At 40.0% G+C, this 23,598-nt stretch overlaps 1 protein-coding gene across 17 annotated transcripts in view; it reads left to right on the top strand.

Annotated features, from left to right (window-relative positions):
• Positions 1-20,118, top strand: part of IKZF1 (IKAROS family zinc finger 1) — a 56,412-nt gene extending 36,294 nt beyond the window's left edge. For 2 of the 17 annotated variants that reach the window (XM_035552769.1, XM_035552771.1), the window contains 5 exons: positions 1,055-1,315; positions 7,531-7,698; positions 9,628-9,753; positions 14,884-15,018; positions 19,412-20,118. In XM_035552769.1, coding sequence (XP_035408662.1) covers positions 1,055-1,315; positions 7,531-7,698; positions 9,628-9,753; positions 14,884-15,018; positions 19,412-20,118 — 1,397 coding nt within the window. The remainder of the gene's footprint in view (positions 1-1,054; positions 1,316-7,530; positions 7,699-9,627; positions 9,754-14,883; positions 15,019-19,411) is intronic. The other 15 variants (XM_050708961.1, XM_050708962.1, XM_035552772.1 and 12 more) reach the window with 15 other exon arrangements.
• The last annotated feature ends 3,480 nt before the right edge of the window (positions 20,119-23,598 follow it).

A 23,598-nucleotide genomic window follows, 5' to 3' on the forward strand; every position in this document is an offset into this window, starting at 1 on the left:
CGAAGAACTGTTTTTCCACTGAAATCATCAGATCAGAAAACAAGGAATTAACTGTAAAGATGGTTTATTTTACACAAGAGATAACACAGTCCTGCAGAGAGAAGAGGAACAAATAACACCATTAACTGATCTGAATCTTGACCCTTTTCTGTAAGATTTAGGTTTGAGTCTTGACTGTGTTTATATCAGATAAAGTTTACCAACCTATGTGCTATCACATGTAGTCAGGCTATGCCAAATTTACACTTGCCTTTTTCTTCTAGTTGCAACTGATTGTCACTTATGGGATTATAATACAAAGGAGTTGTCCAATAAAGTCAAAACAGTTCTCCCACCCACCTTTGTTGATTTGGCTGGTTTTTCATAGCAACTGATGGCTGTAGCTGATCCTCTCCTCTTACTTTGTGACGCTAATCTTGCTGTCCTAAAACACAATTATCACTCCTATAATTTACTGTAATGCCAGTCCTTGCCCTTAAAGTCCTTTCATCTTTTTGCACTCCAATTTCTTTATCAGTGTTTGTACTCTTTGCTCAGTGTGAACATTGTCCTTGCTTACCCTATAAATACCTACAAAACAAGTATTTGAATTTAGCACAGCCCTCAGGACCTTCCTGCCAAATGGAGAATGTTGCATTTTCAGTTCATTTTCATCCATTGTCTTTGATGTGTTGCATATTTTCACAATTGTTCGGGACAACTCCGTGAGATGTGGATTCATTATAAATTTAATTCCAATTAGCCTGAATTGTCAAAATGAATGTTACAAATGCAAAAATCTCAAAATGTCCTAGGAACAGACTTGTAATGTTATTTGGGTTCCCAGCTCCCCAGATGTCTTGTGTTTGTCTTACTGATGATACTCATTGTTCATTGCTCCATGTGTTGCAAATTCATCGCATGGCACATAGAAATGTAGTCATGTTTGTAGCTTTTGTTATTCAGGTATATTGTACATTCTGTGTAGAAGTTATCTCCTTTGATGTGACTGTTTCTTGGCCACTATATTTATTCTGTAACAAAACTGAGTGGCATCCTCTATTGTTTTTTTCAGCCGGTAATATTAAAATAGAGACTCAGAGTGATGAAGAGAATGGGCGTGCCTGTGAAATGAATGGGGAAGAATGTGCGGAGGATTTACGAATGCTTGATACCTCGGGAGAGAAAATGAATGGCTCACACAATGGCCCAGGCAGCAAGGCTATGTCAGGAGTTGGAGGCATTCGACTTCCTAACGGAAAGCTAAAATGTGATATCTGTGGGATAATTTGCATCGGTCCCAATGTGCTCATGGTTCACAAACGAAGCCACACTGGTAAGGCCTGGCATAGTTTTTCCTTTAGTTGTCAAGAATTGGCCACATATTAGGAACTAAGACTCTTTTTCTGTGAGTATCATGCACATGCTTCCTCTTGTAAGATAATGCAGCATCGGTGGGCATTTGTAACTTGGTTATTTTGTTATTGCATTTTGGACAGCACAGAGACTGAGATTTCTTCTTGATGGAAGTCCATCTATTGGGTTAGAATTGGAAAACAATAACAACAACAACAAAAACAAACAAAACCACCAACCAAGATTTGTCAGCAGAACAGAAAATGGGCATAATTTCATTTGTTCCATTTTACAGTTGTACAGTATGATGATACCAAAATTGATGTCTGAAGGAATGCACAGTTTCTTTGGTTTGAAGCTATATGAAAAAAATCAAGTTTAAAAAAAAGGGGGGAAAGAAGTCTTGTTTAATTTCTAAGAATTGCTGAAAAATATTGTGAACAACTCTGAAACTGACACAGTTCTGATGCTTCCAATAATGCAACAAAGTTCATTATGGATCAGTGATTGTGAAAATGATTGGCAAAATGAATAAGTAGTATAAAGTTTTAAGGGAACTGCACTGGCAGTCTTAGGGAAAAAGGGGTTAATTTTATGTCAAGCTTTTCATGAAGTAAAAGCAAGTATTGTCACTGGTCAGATCTGGACTAAAAGGTCTCCAGTGAGACACCAAAAGAGACATGTAAAGAGGTTGTGCTCTGCAGTAATGGCTTTTCATTATCAAAGTGCTGTGAATCTTGCCTAAATTTTCCAATTCTAAATAGTCTCAAAGAGTGCAAAAAATGAAGAGGCTGAAACAAATGAAGAAGTAAAGACCAGGGTGAGTCTTCATCTTACCTGATATAAGCTATATAAAAACAAGGCTTCCAATCTAAACTGTAAGGTCTTCCGTAGACAAAGGAGAAGAGCTGAACTGTACGGTTGTGCTGCACGTTACTCTGAAAACAAATAATAATGTATTCAGCAGTTTTGCATGGATATTCAGATGGGAGGAAACTTTGAAATATTTTTAAGGTGAAAATAATGTGTCCAGTGATTAGATTCCACTGAAATAGTTGAGCAAACAGATATTTTCTTCCTCCACATCTCCCCTAATCATGCTTAAATGATTTCCCCAGAATTGCTAAGGAGTGAGATTAGAAAAGAGCCTTCAGTGTTTGGTGGAGAAGATTCCTGAGGAACCCTGAAGCCCCCACAGTGATGATGTCTGCAATTTTAGCTATGACTGTTCAAGATCTCAAAGGGTGCAGTCCCTGGGTTAACGTGTATTAGCCATGTTCAGAAGCAATCCTGGCCGCAGGTAGCAACGCTGTGTTTGCCTGCTTCACAGTACTCTGCAGTTCAGTGTGATGAATCCTTCAGCCAGGGAAGAGCAGATACGTATCTTTATTGGAAAAGCCACAATTTGTTCCTAGAAGAGAGGCTGCAATGCTCTTCCTAGATATAACAGAGTGCTTTCTTAGTATTGAATTTTAACAGGATCCTTTAAAAGTTGGTAAATTGTGTATGGAAAATGACTTGAACGTGAGGCCTTTACAAGAGCCCCATAGGTTTAAGGAGAGTTTAGTAGCAGTTGAAATAAAATGCTGCAACTTAAAATGCATTCAGAGGCAGAAGGCTTTGTGCTTGGTTAAGGAGGCTGCTGTTTTATTAACTGTAAGTTGAGGAGGAACAGAAGGAGTTAGTGTTTGATTCAGTGCAGCTAAAATACAAAGTCAATTAATAACTTGATAAAAAGATGACAAAATGAGAAAGAGAAACAGAGAAATAGTAGGCTTGTGTTTATGTGCAGACACGTGCACATGGAAACGGGAGTGGGAAGAAAGCAGCCAAACTACAGCTGTGCTTGTTCCAGTATTAAAAATATGAGAAGAAAGTGGCTTAAGTATGTGATTTTGTCCAGAATTCATCTTGTAGAGATGGTCAGCAAAAGGTGTTTGCATGGCACAGGCCTTCATGGTGGGTTATGGCCATGGCGAGCACCTCTGAAAATCGCAGGGTGGTGGCAGCAGAGCAGCCGCAGCCGTGGCTAACACATCGCCTGCTGCAGCTGAGGAGGAGCTATTTTGGGTTCCCAAAGATCAGAAACGGTGTTTACACCAAGGCTGAATGGCCTCAGCGGGGACACGCCTGGTTTTTGTTGGGCTGTGGGCAGAGCAGCATTCGTTTCCAGCACGCCAGTTAGCATCCGGGCAGCCGTGCCATGCCAGCCGTGTCTTGGCGGGGGGAGCTCTGCCAGGATTCCCCCTCTGCCAGCCTCTGCGAAGGCTCCATCCTTGCTCCTGGGGCAGACTTCAGCTTCCACAGCACTGTGCCTGGCAGCGCAGTCGGTGTCAAACACCCCCAGGCACTGCTTCGCAAGCCCTGTCAGCCCGTAGGTGTGGGGCCTACAAGACTTCTCGGCCCCTTGTGGCACCCATCCAGTGACAACGGGGCCCTCTCTTTAGTCAGGGAACACAGCTAAAGCCTCACGAACTGTACATGGCTCAACAGAACCTCCTCCTGTTATCGGTAATAAAACTGAAGGTTATCAAGTCGAATCCCTGAATATTTCCATGGAAATAAAGCCTTCGCTTTCTGTCCCATCTCGCCCCCAAGCCCTATTGCAAGCAGGCCTTGTAGGGGAGCTGTGCGCTTTCAGGGACTGGAGGGAGCGGGGGCTCAGAGCTGGTAGTTTAAAGGGATGTCACGGGGGGATGGTGGTGACTGCTTTTCCTTTCAGTTGTGCTGTGAAAATTAAAGTAGAAATGGGGTATACTATTACAGACATTTAACTGACTATGCTGACGCCCGTTTCAATACATGCCTGATGAAGGAATAAGCCTCGCAAATGAATTACTTTGCTGCTAATTCATGTAAAACCTGCATATGCAGTGAGGTTTCCTTAAATAAATATTTGATAGGTGAACAAAACTCTAGCACGCTGAAGTGCCAAAATAAAATGACTGCCTGACCTGAGAAAAGCCATAATTACTTTTAATGAATACACCTGCCAAGCACAGATATGCAGAGCAGCACCTGATATGTCTAGCCCCTTCTGCTTGCACGAGCTGTAAAACCCTGACTGCTTCCCAGGACTTCACCTGTTGCTCCCAGCTGTGGAGCGAATCCAACTCACAGGTGTCCAGCTCCAGTCACTCCCTTTCTCCGAGGCTTTTAGTGAGTTTATTTTCTCCAGCCTGCCGCTGCTTTCTTGCTCGGGGTTTAGGAAAAGGGCAAGAGAAACCTCCTCCTGCTCCCCAAAACTGAGAGCTCAGGGAATCGCCTCAGGCTTCCATTGTTTAGTGTGCACATATGGGTGTGCATGTGTGCAGATATGTACGTATATGTGCGTGCATATATTTGTATATATTCCCTCTTTATACACACACTCCTTTAGCTTAAGTCTAACTTAGTTCAGTTATGTCTTCGTTGGATCTGAATGTCTCAAATTTATTTAGAAAGTGAGTGCTTGCTGAAGAAACAGTGTTTCTGAGCATGTGAGGGAGTAGAGCTATGAGCAGCTGAGTGTTAGGTGACTTTGTCATTACGTTGCTTAACAACTGAGAAAGATTTCAATTAAGATGATAAATATTTGTCACTGAATAAGTAGTCCAGGGCCTGGGTCCCACTAAGGCTTGCAGTGCACTGCGGTGCTGGTTGATTCAATTCAGGGCCCCACTCCAGTTTTGCTCTGGGGCCCCTGTTCCTCCATAGCTGCATGTTGTGAAGTGAAATCCACATGAGGCGTGCAGGTGCTGTTCAGCAGGGGCAAGAAAATAACACGCAAAGAAGGCAGAAGATGCATTATGCATTTTTTTCCTTTCATCCACTCCCTTCCCCATTACTGGGGGATGCTGCTGCAGCCAGTGACCTTCCATCAGGAACCAGCTGCCTCCTAACATGGCTGGGAGCTGTGCTTGGTGTATGGGATGACATCACACAACATGCAGGAGATCCCCACTCCAGTAACTGCAGCATGAACAACCGAGGGCTGGCAAACCTACATGTCGTACCAGGCTCTTTAATGCTGACGTACTTCCACGTGTACAGCCTTGCAAGCCTGGGATCCCTTATGTGTCATCCCATTGTAGGTTTTGTAGAAATACTTGCTATGCAGCAGCCTCATTGGAAATGCTCCATCCGTCTGTCCTTTCCACCAGCACAAGGTTTCACCCTGTAATTATGAGAGCTGTAGGCTGGAGCTACATTTCATTCTTACTTTACACATATCTCCCAGAGTACTTTTGCAATCCTTGTTTTCACCTCTGAGTAAAAATAACAGAGATGAATGCTAGAAAATGCTGTCTAGTAAGAATTAACCATTCCTTCTGAATTTGTGTCCCTCTTTGCAAACTGACTTCTTCATTACTGTTTTTGTCCATTTCTGAAAAATACCTGCCACACTGAGAACTGTCATGGATACGAGGAGGTAGAGCCGGCACACTCGTAACCATTTTCTTTTTCCCCTAAGAACTGCTGTGCATGACTTATTAACTATATTGCAAAATCCTGCAAGCTTAAAGCTTGCATTTCTGTAGGCCCCCAGTTGTACCAGTTGCGGATGCAGTTGAGATGAATACAGTTACCAGATGGACAAAGAAAGCGGGTTCATTTGGCTGGTCAAGGAGTAGGCTGACCTGCTTGGAGTTATTTGACCAGTGAAAATATCTTGCCATAACATAGGTTTATTTCACTGTTAGCTAAATGCTGAAGTTTCTAGCCTTGATTGCAGAGCTTGCGGATTTTTGTGTTGGTACTGTACTGCTATCTAATTGCTTTGAAGCTTTTCTACAGTGTTACCCAAAAGTAAAAAAATGATCATGCTGCACATAAATGCACATGTGTGGACATACAAGTTGCTCCTAGATGTCCAAAGTAGTAAGTGATGGTTAAGTGAGAGAGAATAAAGAAATTATTTAACTTGTATTTATTTTTTACATGTTTTAACTTCAGCACTGGAATTTTATATTCAGTTTTATTGCTATATAAAGAAAATCAAAGCTAAGAACAGGCCATCTCTGAGCTGCTTCTAATATTGTGAATGCATTACAATTATTAAAGCAGATTATATTTGTGCCTAAGAAAAACAGAATTCAGCAAATGAGTTTTAAAGGCTGGTTTGACTTAGTCAAGGGCTATGTCTTATGAGAAGTGTGTATGCAGGAGCAGTTCATGTTTATGAAGTGCTCTCATGTATAAATTTTCCTCTATTCCTATCTGGTACAACTGGAAACATAAGAGATTTTATTTCCTACTGACTTAAGAAAAGGCCTCATGCATCTTAAATCAAAAATAAATATCTAAGTGAATAAACAACCATTTGTAAACAGCATTAAAGAGCAAACAACAGCCATATTAATTTTTGCAAAGGCTACCCGATTTGCTTGCTTGATAGCAGGTACCCATTTAGACAAAGGAAGGCTGTGTCACTTCAGGTTTTTCCCTGTGTCTTTCCAAAGCATGAACCGGGAGAGCCCATTTATACAACTCCTCTGCTAATACCTTGCTGAGAGAAGAGTTGGGACTCTTGTATGGAAGTATAGAGCTTCCTTTGCACTGTCTTAACTTATGTGATTTTACTCTCTCTTTCTCTCTCTTTCTCTGTCTCTTTCCTGATTTGGCTGCTTAGGGACAGACAGGTAATGGAGAAGAAATTGAAAGGGAAAATACAGGGAAAATGTAAATGAAAAGAAGTTATTATAACTGTTATAATGAAGTGCCTTTCATTTAAATATAAGAATGTAACGCTGAAATGAACTTGTGATCCTGAAATGCATTTTTAATGAGTTTCCTTTTTATTTTGCTGCTTCAGTGGCATATTTTAAAGACCCTTTGAAAAAAGCCACATTAAAAACCCCACCAAATGCCACAACATGCAAAATTGGATATTGGTTTATTCCAAAACTGCTGATCAGGAAGAGTGGCTCTTCAACACAAAATGTTGCAGTCACTTTATTTAAATGAGTTTGAATTTGCATTGTGATGTGCCATTCTGATTTAGAAAAAAAAAATTAGATTTTCAGATCAAATTGACCCAGCCAGTGAAGCATTAAGAAACTGGCAGGTTTAGTCTGAAAGCCTCATGTTATATCAAACCTGCAGCCGGTGGAAGTCACAGAGCAGCAGTGAGAAAACAACTTTTTTCGCTGAAATCTTTCTCTTGTTACTGTGTAAGATTTTTTGTTCTCACATATTTTCTCCTTCTCCCCTTAGGAGAACGCCCTTTCCAGTGCAATCAGTGTGGGGCTTCTTTTACCCAGAAAGGCAACCTTCTGCGCCACATAAAGTTGCACTCAGGCGAGAAGCCCTTCAAATGTCACTTGTGTAACTATGCCTGCCGACGCAGGGATGCCCTCACAGGCCACCTGAGGACTCACTCGGGTAAGTGAAGGTGCGGGACCGCCTTGGGGCACCGAGGAGACGGGGGCTTTGGTGGCCACCAAGCCTGAGAGGTCTTCTCGCCCTCGGAAGGCAAGTAGTCTCATGGCAGTGTTAACCAAGCTGTGAGCTGGCTGTAGTGTTTTAGCAGCAAAGAAATGACTAATCTCTGCTTGCACTCATGATCCTTCAGCTGAGCTGATCTGTTTCCCATACTTCTTGGTCAATTAGAAGTTTCTGTATTAGGGTTTCATCTTACAAGTCTTGTGTGAGTAATTCATTTCATGGAACTACCAACATGAATTAAAGCTGTTGAATGCTTTAGGGCTTAGATGTCATTTATCTGCATACAGAGATAACACAGGGTCTACACACAGTAGGTTTTAAGTCATGAAATCTCAAAAACCTTCAGTCTGGTAGTCAGTCTCAGTGTAAGGCATGAATACCACCTACAGCATTTAACAGCAGTTATTTGTTGCATCTGGTTATTACAAGTACGTTGAAAGAGAAAAGGTGGGGAGGAGTGAGAGGGAGGGAGAGAGAAAGATAAGAATCTTCCAAAAATGAGGATTCTGCTAGAGGTTTTCTGCGTTTTCCCTCAATAGTAATATAGAGATATGAATGAATATTTTTGAGTAGTTGCATATTTCCAATGCCATTGACCTCTCATTGTTTTACGAAAGCCCTAGTCACATTCCTTCTGTGAGGAAAAAACAATTTAGCAACTTTATAACATACCTTAAAAAGCAGAGTGTAGTCTCACCAAGTTTCACAAGCTAAGCTGGAAATACAAATTCGATACGACACCTCCAAGACAAATTGCTGGAACTGATACTGGTAACTTTACTTGTGAAAGGTGACTTTGGGACAGTTGCTTTGAGTAGTGGAAGGAGGCTCTCAAAGGAGCATTTTTGTGTTGTAAAGAACTAAGGAAATTTGTCTAACACATATTAAATGATAAGAACCCTAGGGTTGGTCCCACATATCCAAAATAAGTTCATGGTTAAAATTCTATTTTGCCTCTCTCCCCCTTACTGATTTTAGTGGATGTGGAATTTAAACCATGATTTTTCATACATACGTGAAACTACACCTCAACGCTTTCAGCAAATGCTTAGGATTCCATAGCTAAAAAACAATGCAGAAAATATTGATTTTGATTGGTTCCTGTAATTAGCAAATTGACACAAATACATTATAAAACGAGTTGGATGCCTGAGCCTGATTTTCGCCTGGGAATTTGTAAATAAAATTCAAAAGTTTAGCTGTGTAACCATCTAGAATTGTGAAATCACTTATGAGGTGACAGTCTTTTCACACTAAGACAGAAAATTCAGGTCCAGAAGTCCACGAAGCCCAATTATCATTGTGAAATTCCTGGAACTGCCTCGATCTGCATTGGTGTAAAACAACAATTTTTGTCATGTCCTTTGTCTTGAATTTCAAGAAGCAGAGAGCAAGAAAACATGTGAAATCTACCAATCTACCATTGTCCTAAAATATTTGAGCTGATTGTTGTTACAGCAGAATTGATATCCAGTCATGGGCAGGTGCAAAAACAGACCTATGAACAGGTCTTCCTTGTTCACAGTTTCCGTGGGAGCTAGGTTTTAGGGTAACTTTGTTCAGATCTTTGAAGGTGTCTCAATTTCTAGCTTGTATAGATGTCATTTTTGAAGATTTAGTGTTACAGTCCTTATCTGATGTGAATCATCTGAAATAAGCTTGCAGCACCCACAGAATTGGCTTGTTGATGCAAAGATATATAATTAGTTTTCCATTATTTTATAAAAATAGACAAAATCTTTCTTCAGTTCACCTCATGGGTCTCTTTTGGGGTGTTTTTATTTTTGTTTTTTGTTTGTTTTTACCATTATTAACATGCTGTTGAATACCTCATCTGAACTTTTCAATTAATTTTATTTTCCCCAGTTGGCAAACCCCATAAGTGTGGATACTGCGGACGCAGCTATAAGCAGCGCAGCTCTTTGGAAGAACATAAAGAACGCTGTCATAACTACCTTCAAACCATGAGTATCTCAAGCAACCTTTATTCAGGTAATAAAAGCATCCATTTGGGGGTTAACAGTGTACCGTCACATACTCAGAAAAAGGAATTTAAAAGGAACAGTAGTACCATTTGTGGCATCTTTTCTTGTCGGAGAGGCAGAATGTTACGCATACACCCACACACCACCATATTTATAATATTGCATCTGGATTTATTCAATATTTGATAAATATTTGGCTTTTGTCTCATTTTGTTTAGCTCAGAAAAAAAAAAAAGCCGAAGTGAAAGTCAGATACGTATTAAGACATTTGCAAGACCTAGAACATTCCAGTTCACCATCTCAAGACCAAAATATAACTACATCATCTCAACACTTCTTCCTTTTGCATGGAGTCCTACATCACAGTACATCTGTGGGTGTGTTCTTAATAACGAGTTAATATCAGTGGTTTAGGTAGGGCTGGAGGATCTCCTGCAGCAATTCTTATCTCCTGCCATTCCCAGGCACAGCTTAATGGGCTCTCTTGATGACTGGGACCAATGCATGTGGTAAGAATGAGCTATCTGTCTTTCATTTCAGTCTTCCAAACAAGAGGACAGGAAGCCAGAGGGATTTAACTTAGCCAATCTTACTAAGTCCAGAAAGGGTAACAATTTGTCGACAGCCGACATTAACAACTTCCCATGTCCCACCAGTTTTAATAGGAACTGTTGCTCTTCTTTGAGAAACTGGTCTTATGTAGAATGTAAAGGCCATCTCTTGGAGAATATAGAATCTAAAACTATGCCCAGAAATACAGCAAGCAAGCAGATGTTGGGGGTTAGATCTTTTTTTAATGAAGATCATAAGGATCTGTATGGGATTGTTCTCAGGAAGTACCCACACATCATTTTAGCTAATTATAAGATCTAGCATCTGAGCTTCAAGTTATAGCTCATTGAGTAAGTTACATTTCTTGCACACCTTTTGATCCTGTCAGTATATATTATTCAGTTTGTCAAATGACAAAGTGGAAGGTTCTCTCTGACCTGTTTTCAATGATGCCTCATTTAATATATTATATCTGGACAGAACCTGAATGTGTTTTTACATGCCATCAAATAATGTAAAGTATATGCACATAATGGTAACTGGCATAATGTGACTGGCAACTGTCTGGCAGACAGTGTGTGAGAGCAGTGCCCCTTCTAATTTTATTGAGGGGATGGAGAAAATACAAATAGGAAAGCTCAAAGTAATATACAGTAGGCAGCAATACTTATTCCTCAAAGAGGTGATCGGATTTAGAAGCAAATATTCTGTCTTGGAATTCAACTTTTCAAGTGTCTGGCATTGAATTTGAAATGCCTGCATGCAACACATGAACATTGGCATGAATTAGTAGCTGAACTACTTCTAAAGACTTAATTAGTAAGCAGAAATGCCCATATGAAATTGATGTCAGGAATCAGAAACTATAATTAGAAATATTATAGTTTTAGAGATAGATAGAACTTTGTTTATAGCATATCATGACAGAAAAGAGTTTACAGTAACTTAGGATTGAATGTCTAATACCTGATTGGGATGAAAACCTGGGATATTGGTGAATGCTTTGGAAGAATTACCTTCCTAGCATATATTGAAAACACCACATAAATCCACATTGGATATAATAGGAGTACTTTTGCAATTTAGGAAAAAAATACAGGATTAATTTCTGGTTTTAGCCCTTGTATTCTGCCCAAGATTTCACTCTTAAAAATAAAATTTAAAATATTAGTACACAGTTAGTAAATCAATCCTTTATTTTTCTAAAAATAAATCTTTCCCACTTCTTTTCTTTTCCTGGTATATTGCATTATAAACAATCTTTTCTGTTTCACTGCAGACAGGGTAGCTCTGGGTATACATACCATTTTGCAATGTTTACATTATTTCCCATATAAACTCAAAGATGAAAATGTGCAATGAAACAGTTCAGAATGAGTGAGCGTCCTTCTGGATTTTTTCTTATATTCTTTCTTATATCTAGAAAATGAAGTAATTATACTGCCACTGTTCTTACGATATGTCAGGGTGTGATACGGAGCTATGAAGGCCCTTCTTTTTCCAGACTCAAAAAAGTTGGTACAAATATTTTCTAGGTGTCCTGGTTTCAGTTAGGACAGCATCTGATTTGACATTCTGCTACAGCGGGTTGACTTTTTACAGCATTTTAAAAATACCTCATGCAGAATACATTAAAAAAATAAATCCGTTGAAAGGAACTAAACTGGTTAAATTTTTCCGTCAGCTTGTAAATCTAACAAATGTAATTGGAAAAGTACTTATACAAGGGAAAGATCCAGCAAATAAGAGTAAGAAGGGAAACAAGAGATTGTATTTATATTTTATTTTTTGACTGTTTTCTTTAAGAGAAAGAGATTCAGCATGAAATTAGGAACCTGTTGAATTTAATGGAAAAATTCTTACTTTAGAGGAGTAGATTATTAGTGTCCATGTGATGCTCTTCTCTTAGAGATGTTCACTGGAGTTTTGCATTTGAGTTGAGTGGAAGTGTGCTGAAGTCCTATCAGGCCTATGTAAAATCATAGAATCACAGAATGGTTTGGGTTGGAAGGGATCTTAAAAACCACCTAGTTCCAACCCCCTTGCCATGTGCAAGGACACCTCCCACCAGACCAGGTTGCCCAAAGCCCCATCCAACCTGGCCTTGAGCACTTCTGGGGATGGGGCATCCACAGCTTCTCTGGGCAACCTCTGCCAGTGCCCCACTACCCTCTGAGTAAAGAATTTCTTCTGAATATTCAATCTAAATCTCCCCTCTTTTCATCTAAAGCCATTCTCCCTTGTCCTGTCCCTCCACTCCCTGACAGAGTCCCTCCCCAGCTTTCCTGTAGGCCCCCTTTAGAGAGGGCTTCCAGTACCTAAGGTTTCCCCTCTGCGCCTTTTTTTCTCCAGGCTTAACAACCCCAACTCCCTCAGCCTGTCTCCATAGGAGAGGTGCTCCAGCCCTCTGATCATCTCTGTGGCCCTCCTCTGTATGCACTCCAACAGGCCCATGTCCTCCTTGAGCTGGGGCCCCCAGAGCTGAAAGCAGTGCTCCAGGTGGGGTCTTAGGAGAGTGGAGTAGAGGGGGAGAATCACGTCCCTTGACCTGCTGGCCATGCTTCTTTTGATGCAGCCTGGGATACCGCTGGCAAACCATATATAACAGAGAAAAATAGTTTATGAAGCTTAAAAAGGGTCAATTACAGCTCTTGAATCACCTGTGGATTTTGACTTGGAAAGACAACTTTTGTTTTTTCAGTTCATAAACAAAGAACTACAGAAAGTTAATAGGTTGGCTGCAAATTTCAGAAAGGTCAGTTGCAAAGGCTGCAAATTAGTATTTGATTTAACTTGTCCATGTTTATATATATATATATATTTAAAATATATTTTTATATATATAAACAGTTTTAAAAGTTGTAATATTGACAGTTTGAATGAAGTTGAAGATATAATTTACCCTCTTTTGAACTGTGAGAAATGAACTGTTGTAACATCCTAAACAGATATTTCTCAATCCTTTCACTTTTATAACTAGAATTCCAATCTCCTGTTTCACTGCTAAACTGTCTGCTTTAAATATTCTTGGAAAGTCTCTTCCTAACTACTAACTGGAAGCCTTAGCCAGTACAAGATGCTAGCACGTGCTTATTCAGTGGTGACGAGATAGCATCAATGTCTTTTAATATCCTGCACCCTCATGACCAAATGCTGTTAATTCACATCTTGTGTCAGTCACAGGCTTTTGCATCTTCATGAGCTGGGGCATCATTATCTGACTCCCTGTCACTGCAGCAGTGAATCAAAAGCTAGCCATGTGCTCTTCTGCTTGGTAATGCGAGCCATTGCTGTCTGGTGCACTTCTCCTGCTCTTTCCAGTTATCCACCAGGGCCTGATGTTCGCATCTTTCAGGAGCAATGAAACTTCTACAATTTTTGCTTTTATGGCAGTTCTATATCATCAAAATAATATTGCACAGGACCTGCATTTTCCCAACTACTAGGAAACAGACAGGTACCAGAATAATGGTTCTGGGAACCTTTCTCACAGCTAAATGGAATAAATCCATAATAAATTCTGAGCAAGCACAGAAGGCAAAATGTAGCAGAGTGCCTCACCTAATTGAAGTAGTGTGCCGAATCTAAGTCTAAAAAGCATGTTTTGCTTCTCCCTTTTATAGTAACTCACAAGTTCAGGAATAATATAAATATCCTAGTAGCAGGTAAACATAAAATTAACTGCTTTCCTGCCTTTCTCTGAAAAGAAAAAAAAAAAGTGTTCTGATCTCACAGCATATTACCTTTTCATTATTTGCTGGAAGTCAGAAACACCTTTCCATGTATTTTTTAGTCATTGTTTCGCAGGTTCATTTTCATATATCCCTTCTGTTTCTGCAGGAAAATACTGAAGTGAAATGTAATGAAAGTGAAATAGTCTCCCTGCTCTAGAGCCTCACAGCCAAGTTCCTTTCTAATTCTACAATGTCTTAGCAGCTGCAGGAAGTTATAAAACAGGTTTGAGTACCACAAATCAGCACTCCACTATAGATGTGACTTTAGCAATTTAGCTGACATTGTGATTTAAAGTCCAAAATTGCATTGAGAAAATATGGCAATATTTACTAGGGGAAAAAAAAAAAGGTAGGGGAAAAGGTAGGGGGTGTGGTGATGTAACCTGCAACTACATTTTCCGCTATTGGAGCTGAGAGGTTTGTCCGTTGTTCCTGCTAAAGAAGTGGTAATCACGTAGGCTGTTCCACTGCGACAGGTGGGGGTGACAGCGGGAGGGTGAAAAGATGAGCTGCTTCACGTCCAGTATAACCTCAGAGTCTCGTTTATTCATGGCAGTGCAGGGTGTCTGTACATCAAGGGCAGAGTGATTGTGCTACATACAGGCAGATGCCTTGCAGTTGCAGTCTCATTTCTGTATCCTGAACGAGGGAAACATGAACATGTATATAGAGATTAATCAGTGTAAGGGACTTTGTTACAGTCAGAATTGACCTGTGTCTGTAGTGGTGAGCTCCGTGTTCAAACTGGTTGAGAGCTGGAAGACATTAGCTAAGAAACTCTAACCTGAAGACAATGGTTCCATTAACATGGAACAAGCGTGCCTAACCCTTCTGATGTCATTTGATTTCAGTCATAAAAGAGGAAACTAACCAGAGTGAAATGGCTGAAGACCTGTGCAAGATAGGGTCAGAAAGATCCCTCGTGCTGGATAGACTAGCAAGTAACGTCGCCAAACGTAAGAGCTCTATGCCTCAGAAATTTGTTGGTAAGAGTTAAACGTTTGCTGTCTCCTAAAAAATGAAACAAAACAAAACCCCCAACAAAACTCACAGGATTTTACTTTTGCTTTATGATTTTAATTGTTTAACTAAATTAGCAATATTTACCTCTATAGAAGCAAATACAGCAATGTGTTGGGGAAGAAAAAGCCAGACAAGCTTCTCCACTATATGTTTCTGGAGGTTTGATTTTCCACATTTGGAGATCTATTTTAAGTCTTTCTGTCTTTTTCTAATGCTTATGAACCAGATCTTTACAAGATCTACACAGGTTCCTGAGGTTGCCCTAAGAACCTGAAAACAGCTTTAGGAATGTCTTCTGTTGGGAAAGTATTTGACCACATTTTCAGGATTATTTTATTATCTTGTTAGATGAGATCCAGATCTGGGCATGCTGGTATATGTGAACGCATTCATGAATAGTTGAGCATAGCCTGGATAATGCTCTTCACCCCTTCAGAAAGTCTGTATACTTCTACAGCTCAAAATGATTGTGGAAATAAATGTACATAGTTCTGAGAATAATACCTAAATCAAAATATCTTTGGGTAAATTCTAAGAATAGTCCAAAAAAATCGTAGCTGTTTGCACCTAGTAGACATATTTTTTGTCTTAACAATGAAAGAAATGGAGGCTACACTTATTTTGTTCTGCTTGTCAAGCCTTCTGCTAAATAATGGTTAGATCAGTTCTGTAGCAGTCAGACACAGACAATATTTTATCAGCTATGTTGAATTAGTCTTAAATGGGTAATAACACAGGAAATTTGATGACAGCATATACTCATATCTACTCAGATTCTTTTATAATTCTCTGTACATTCATTTATAATATTATTCTATAGGAGACAGAGAAAATTGAAGTCTTTAGAAAAACACACATTATAAAGGTCTTCAGTCAAAAGTCAAGGCAAAACTAGACCAGCTTATGGGACAGAAATTCCAAATAAACATTCTTCAATGAGGACACAAAGATGAACAGAAAATTAATATTTTTGAGACAAGGGAAGGAGAATCTCAGCTACAGCTGGAACAAAAGTTTGCAATCGAAGTCCAAGACTGTGTTCAAGTCCCAAAGCAAAAATTGCAGGAGGTGGTCAAGGATAAGAAATGCTTATGCTCTCAAAATGAAGGACAAAATTTGTAGTAGAGGTAATTACAAAAAAATATAGCCACCACGCGAGGCAAACCAGATTCCTTTAGACTCCCCAGTAACTGACTGTATTAGGCAAATATATTAATTCTGTGAAAGCTCCAGGAAGACCAGAAGGGTTAAAAATCTAAAAGGTACTAGCAAGCATCTTACATGCAATATAACTTTGGGTGTGGACAAGCTTTTTCATTCTCTTTTTTTCTCTTCACCCTGAGAAACAGTAAAGGCAGCCAGTTTAACTATGAGTCTTAAGAGAGCAGAGTTTTCTGTCAGTTAGTTATTCAGGGTGCAATATAGGAAGACAGCGTACTGACAGGAGATATTTATGGAAAATTGATAACCTTCAAAAGTATAAACTTTTCTGGCTGGGAAATGCCCCCAAATCCATTCCTTTCCCATCCTCACCTGCTGCCTCACATAATAGGTAAATTCCCGATTAACACAAGGTCAGGGCAGCTGGTCAGGAAACCTTTGGGTAATAAAACATATTTATTGTTCCTGTGAATTACCATGTCATCCCAGTCCACATGCTGAATTACAGGGAGAAGGAGCAAATGGCATCCTTTGCATAAGAGAATGATTGTCTGCTGCTTCCCTCGTTCTCACAGCTAAATCCATTACCTTTCCAAAGTGAGATTGTTCACCAAATTAAGCCAGTTATCTGTAAAATTCTTTGACAGCAAGTGTTCACGAAGCCCTCTATGTATTCCAAACTGAAATGGCTCCCAGACCTGAAAACAGAACTGGGCCTTCCAAACTAGAGAGTGGGAATGACAGGTGAGATTGACACGTTTATCACGTTAAAACAATAGGCAGCAAAGAAAACTGAGTGGTAAAAAAATAAAAAAGGGAAAAGTCCACATGAGCTAAGTGCGTTTGTGTTACTATTTAAGTACTTGCTGCAGAACTCTGAACGGCGCAAAGCTTGAAGTGCATCAAACCATTAGTAGTTTAATTTACTTATGCTCTAATAACCACAGAAATGAGCTATTATTTTTAATGAGTGCAAGTATTATCGGCTTTGCCCAGATGTAGAAATGATACCTGCCTACCTCAAGTTTGTGTATTTTCAGACAGTTCTGTGTGGAAACAAATTTTTCTTATCCTTTCAGTCCAAGTACCAGCTAGTTATGCTACATAAAGCAAATACTGCCCAAGAAACAGCTATTAAAATTATGATTTCCAGATGCCCAAAATTTTGTGTATAATGAAAACCAGTCCAATTTTTCAGTGATATACAGTATACATTGAATACAAATGATCTTGACCTCATTTTTTCCCCCATGAGTCAAGGGTATATGTTCATAATAGGAGAGTTTTTCTGTATATCAATCAAGAGTCTTTCACAACTCCTATTGTGAATCTTGAGCCTCAAACTCTGCCTGAAAACTATAGCATTAGCATGAGTAAATCTGAAAAAAATATATATGCACCACAGTAATGGGGTGCTCAAATTGGGAGAATGATAGGGAAAGGAAACAAGAGGAAGCAGAAGCTTGTGCAGCATAGTTAGAAAGTGCCCATACTCTGCATCCCTTACAGAAACTTACGCAGTGCCAGGAGTGTTTTTTTCTCTGTTTGCAGAGCATGGACAAACTAGTATGGAACTGCACCTTGTGGGAAAAGCAGACAGTAGGACTTTCTACACGTGAGGCCTGTCATTGCAATAGGTCATGCCAGAAGTTTTCTAGGCTCAGGTCTTGCTCTTCACTGGCATTGAATATTCAATTTGAGTAGAAACTGGGTGGGAAATCATTGAGAAATTAATTTGGGGAACTTCTGGTAATTTTTCCATGCTCCTATTAGCATTTATTAGGCAAATGAGGATACGTTTTATGGTGTCATTTATTTATTGGGATCTTCAGGGAAAAGGACAGGGGAATCTTCTAAGGTCTGCAAGTAAATGTCATGTTGACTAGGAGATGGTGACAGCACTACAGACTTCATAGAGATGTTTGTGGCTTTCATTGCATTTCCGAAGATTTCCTGCAGAGCTAGGAAGGCTATCCAGACGGTACGTGATGTGGTACTGGTAGTCCCTAGGAACATATTGGGATTTTTCACCCCTTTGTATCTGTGCAGATTTGTCAGGGGCCTGATAATGTTGATTGTTTACAAACACTGTTTGAGAAGACTGTTCAGGTTCATAAAATCAGTGTCTGTGCCTTTAAATAGTTTCTCCCACTTATAACTTTTACCTTCTATGTTTTTCTTAGTCCTATCTGTCCAGAAATTTTCAATCACAGAATCATAGAATATCACAGAATATCCCGAGTTGGAAGGGACCCACTAGGATCACCAAGTCCAACGCCCAGCACCACACAGGTCTATCCAAAAATTCAGACCATATTTTGAGAAATTATAGTGATATTCAGCATTCAATATGGGGGGATCCAGCCAGAGATATATCAGTGCAATCTGATTTTTAAAAATGAAGAGTATCCCTTAGCTTTGGCATCGCAAATCGCAAATCAGAGTCAAGGTTGCAAGCAGTAAGAATCTTGCTCTGTGCATACCTTTCTACCTGATAGGAAAAATAGATTCCATGGTTCTTCCCTGCTCTTGTAGATTATAACTTTTTTGACACAAAACTTCTAGGAGCACGTGGACCTTCTCATAATGTGTCTAATGCATGGCTTGTTTAAAAAACAATGCGTGGGAGGAAGGTTGCAATATGGAAAGTTAAGTTTTTGTTGGTTTCCTTCAGAAATTACATATGACCACATTAGTGATATGGGTTACTTGTAAGAAACTGAAAGTTTGAAACTAAAACTTTGTAATTACAATTAAAAAAATGTAATGTTTTAGGGAAAAATTGATAATGTGCTTCATTCTCTGAAGCATAAAGCCCAGGCTCCCTGTAACTGTGCTGGTACACTAGCCACAAGGGCATGCCCCAGTTCACTGCAGGGATTTCAGTTAGAAAGGATAAGACAGGGATGAAGCATTCAATCTGTAGCTCCCACAAGTCCCCGTAGAATTATTTTTTAAAATCTGTTTTCTTCCATTTTGGTTTTCCAAAGAGCTCAGATTATTTTGCAGGTTAAAAGAGCACCAACCAACCAGCTTTCTGACCAGCTATATTAGAGATCTGTGAATACCACAGGTGCATTTCATATGTGGATTTGATCAATTCTTTTCTTTTCTGTTGTTTGATTAGTCCATGGTATTCGTCTCCTTAATTATGTAGGAGTGAATTGTCTAACTCCTGACTGTTTTCCACCGCAGGTGAGAAATGTCTGTCTGATCTTCCATATGATGCCACCACCAACTATGAGAAGGAGAATGAGATAATGCAGACGCACGTCATAGACCAGGCCATTAACAATGCCATCAGCTACCTGGGGGCAGAGTCCTTGCGCCCCCTCGTCCAGACACCACCAGGTGGCTCTGAAGTGGTGCCCGTCATCAGCCCCATGTATCAGCTCCACAAACCTCTTGGGGACAATCAGGCTCGCTCCAACCACACAGCTCAGGACAGCGCAGTGGAAAACTTGTTGCTGCTTTCCAAAGCCAAATCTGTCTCCTCTGAACGGGATGCCTCTCCCAGCAACAGCTGCCAAGACTCAACAGATACCGAGAGCAATAACGAGGAACGCAGTGGTTTAATTTACCTGACAAATCACATAGGTCCCCATGCAAGAAATGGCATATCCATAAAAGAAGAAAGCAGGCAATATGATGTCTTGAGGGCAGGTACTGACAATTCCCAGGATGCTTTCAAAGTGATCAGCAGCAATGGGGAGCAAGTGAAAGTTTACAAGTGCGAACACTGTCGAGTCCTTTTCTTGGATCATGTGATGTACACAATCCATATGGGCTGCCACGGGTTCCGTGATCCTTTCGAGTGCAACATGTGTGGCTACCACAGCCAGGACAGGTATGAATTCTCTTCCCACATAACTCGAGGGGAGCACCGTTTCCACATGAGTTAAAACTCCTCTGGCACAGATCCAGCCTCGACAGCTGCGTTACTGGAGCTGCACGAGCAACAACAGCAACAAAGCACAAGTCTACTGGACAGCAAAAGGAACAAGAAAATCCAAAATCCAGAGATCTTCTCCCACAAGAAAAGATTTTTCTTTTGGTAGCATGCATTGCAACTCAGTTTTCTAAAGTGAATATTAAAGTTTTTACTGAAAGTATTTGATCACCAAAAACCTTTAGTAATGTAAGTAGGAGCTTTTGTAGTCAGATAGCTGAAAGCCCTTCCCTTAAGTGATGCTTCTTGCAAACCTCCCTTGCCAAAACTGTTAACCACATGCAGAATGCACAACACGGATGCGAATGTGACAGACAGGAACGGCCTAGTTTGCTCTCTTAACACCCTGAGCATAGGGCTCTTCCACCAGATGCATATTTTTTGACTTTCTGGTATAATTTGACTCATTTGGAAAGATTTTAAACTAAAGATTGTAGGGGCCCATCGCAGATGACTTCGCAGACAGCTGGGGTGAGACTGGAACCCAGCCAGAGGGTCCAGGGTTACTTTGGCAGTAAGATGTAGAGTATTTCCACCTGCAAGGGTGCTTCTGGGATTGACATCATGGCATGCCTGGTTTGTGTCTCTAGGCAGGCGAGCAGGTGTGTGACAGATATAAGGAACACCCCTGTAATATACTCTGTGAAGTATGGATTGCATTTAATGTATAGAAAAGAGTATTGATGGCTCTTCTTTAAATAAATGTTTTCTCTCCCTATCCAATAAAACCCCACTTTTCGTTAAGAAGCCCCTCCTCTTGCTGCATAAACAAGTTACAGTGTATTTAATTTTTCTTTCTCTTTTAAGTTTTAGTTATTTAGAGAAGTATGATGTACAGTTGAGAAAAGCACTAGCTAGAAATATGTGTGGCGAAAGTCTCCTTATGCACATTTCTGATCTTTTTACACTGCCTGGAAAATACCCAAATATCCCTATATTTTATCTGTGAGAAATTCCCACTCTGCTTCCACAGAAGATGACCTCTTGTAGATTTTGTGGCTCTACTTGTGTTGCACTTAATTACTTGTAAAACACCGAGCTGAATTAAACCAGCCAGTTAAAATTTGTAGCCTTCTCCCTCTTTCCTTATACTTGCTATTTAACGAGGGACCAATCCCTCGAAGGTGGGTCCCTTTGCAAAGGTGCTGAGCACCTTGGCTTCCTATTCAACAAAACACTTACTGTGTACTTTAAGTTACTTTTACTTCAGCAGAGCTAATTTTAAGGTTAAAAAAACTGTGTTTTGCTGAATAGAGACCAGAGAATGCAGCACTTTGCAGAGTGCAGTAAAATCTGCCAAGAGCTTTCTCCATGGCAGCTTCTGCTGCAGATATTGTAACTTCAGTTAGAATAAAAACTTCCATGACACATACTTTTTATACCCAAACACAGCTGATATAAAAAAGTATTTCTTAAAAACTTCTTCTTAACTTCCTCTTCCAAATAGTTCATTCCTCTCCCTGAAATATTGGTCTAAAAAGAAATCTTTGCAGCTGCACAAAAAACTCTCATTGTTGCTGCAGCATTTCCTGGGCAGCATTCATAAAAACAAGCTACCCAATTACCTTAATGCATAAATACTTTCACTTGGAATAACAAATGGATATTCTCCAATAAACAAGATCATATATCCAACAAGGCGAGCGGTCTTGTAGTACAGTTACATGTTCTCCATCCCCTAGTGCATGCAAGGACAGATACGTGTTTTAAAAGAGATTTGAGGGAACCACGAACACTTGTACCTAGGGCAATTTGGCCTGGTAGGCGTAGTTATATTTAATGCACAGTTCTAGTACAGACACCCAGTTCCTTCTTCTGCTTTCACTTTTGCAGGTGTAAGCCAGGAGCAACAACACGGAAGTCAGAGGAAAGATACTGATGCGAATTATAAAACTGTGCAGAACAGAATATTTTACACTCCTACCTGTCTTAGCTTTTCATGCCACTGGCAGGACACTTACTTGATAGAAGGTGTGTGCACAGCAGTGCTTTTAACCCGTAAGTGCATGCGGGCGTGCATGGTGAGTAGCTTTGTCACCAGATGCCTTGCATGCTTGTCCACAGGCTGCTCCGTGTACCTACATCAGTGAAAACAGATCGTTAACACACACCAGGTAGGACAGAGCACACCGAGTGGCCAGAGACCCCCCCAGACATTGGTACAACACGTGACAGACCCAGAGCTGAGCTCCTCCTGCTCCCCCATTTTAGCTCCGTTGCCTTACGGGACTGCAGTTACAGTTTGGTCAGCGATGTCTGTTAGGTATTTAGCTTCAGGACAGTATGTGGCAGTGAGGCAGTACCACTTTGTATAGGGATGACCTGGAGGAGACCTTCAAGGGAGGAGCTTACAGTTTTGTTTGGTTGTTCTAAATAAAGTTTAAGCGGGTTCATTTTTTCATAGTTGGTAGGAATACATTCACCTGTCCTTACCCCTCTCAACTTTCAATTGATTCAGACCAAGAAGGGACAAAGTAGTTTCTTGGCCCCTTTTCAATGTCATTTGTGTAGTCATTCTTCTTTTATTACTCTACCACCACTTTTCCACTGTTCTTAGATTTAGGTCTCTATACACCTCACGCTATAATCTTTTTTTAATGCTCCATTTTAAGACGCACCAGGCTAAAAAATAGGGGATGGGGGTGGCAAAAGCTTACTCAGGTGATTTTGTTTCTTTGTTTTTATAAAAATACAATACAAATAAAGCCACATTCTTCAACCTTGTAAGCAAGCATAGTTCCAGTTGAGTTCAAAACTGCCTCAGACTCCGCTTTTAAATACAATTTATGATTTCTGGCTAGGTTCACTGCCTTTGCAACATTTGTGTGCGCACACATATGACTTGCCGTGTCACTTTTCTTCTCAAAATGCACATGCCCTAACAAAAGTTTTGTGTATCATAAATATTTTATATACATATATAAGTGTGTGTATATATATATATATATATATACATCTAAAATGGTTTGTATCACATGATGATGCACTGTCAATCACAGTGGGTTTGTTTCCTGGGTCTGGAGTTCCCTTATTTATACTATCACAGAATATGTTGATGTTGTATATTAAACAGTACAGTGGTATAAGTAATATTAAGATACAGTGTATCAGAGGGCGTAGTCAAAAGGCAGGAGCAAACAGCATTCCCTTTCATGAAGGGGCTTTTGGGGGTTGTTTTTGGTTCGGATTTTGCACAAAATCACCTTCCATTTGTTCAGAACCAAGTGTTTCAATAATTTTATTGATGAACATGCAGGGAAGGCATGAAAGTAGGATGTTGTGTGTGTACATCTAAACAAACTGTGCCCTCAGAAAACTAGTTTAGCATAATCTTCCTTTTCTCTCCTTTGCTATGGTGCAATAGCCTAAGATGGTTTAGATGAACCCTAAAAAAATAAACATGGTGAATGGCTTTAAGTTTAGACCCGTTCGA

Source organism: Cygnus atratus, chromosome 2 (genome assembly GCF_013377495.2).
Source record: "Cygnus atratus isolate AKBS03 ecotype Queensland, Australia chromosome 2, CAtr_DNAZoo_HiC_assembly, whole genome shotgun sequence".
Classification (NCBI taxonomy): Eukaryota; Metazoa; Chordata; class Aves; order Anseriformes; family Anatidae; genus Cygnus; species Cygnus atratus.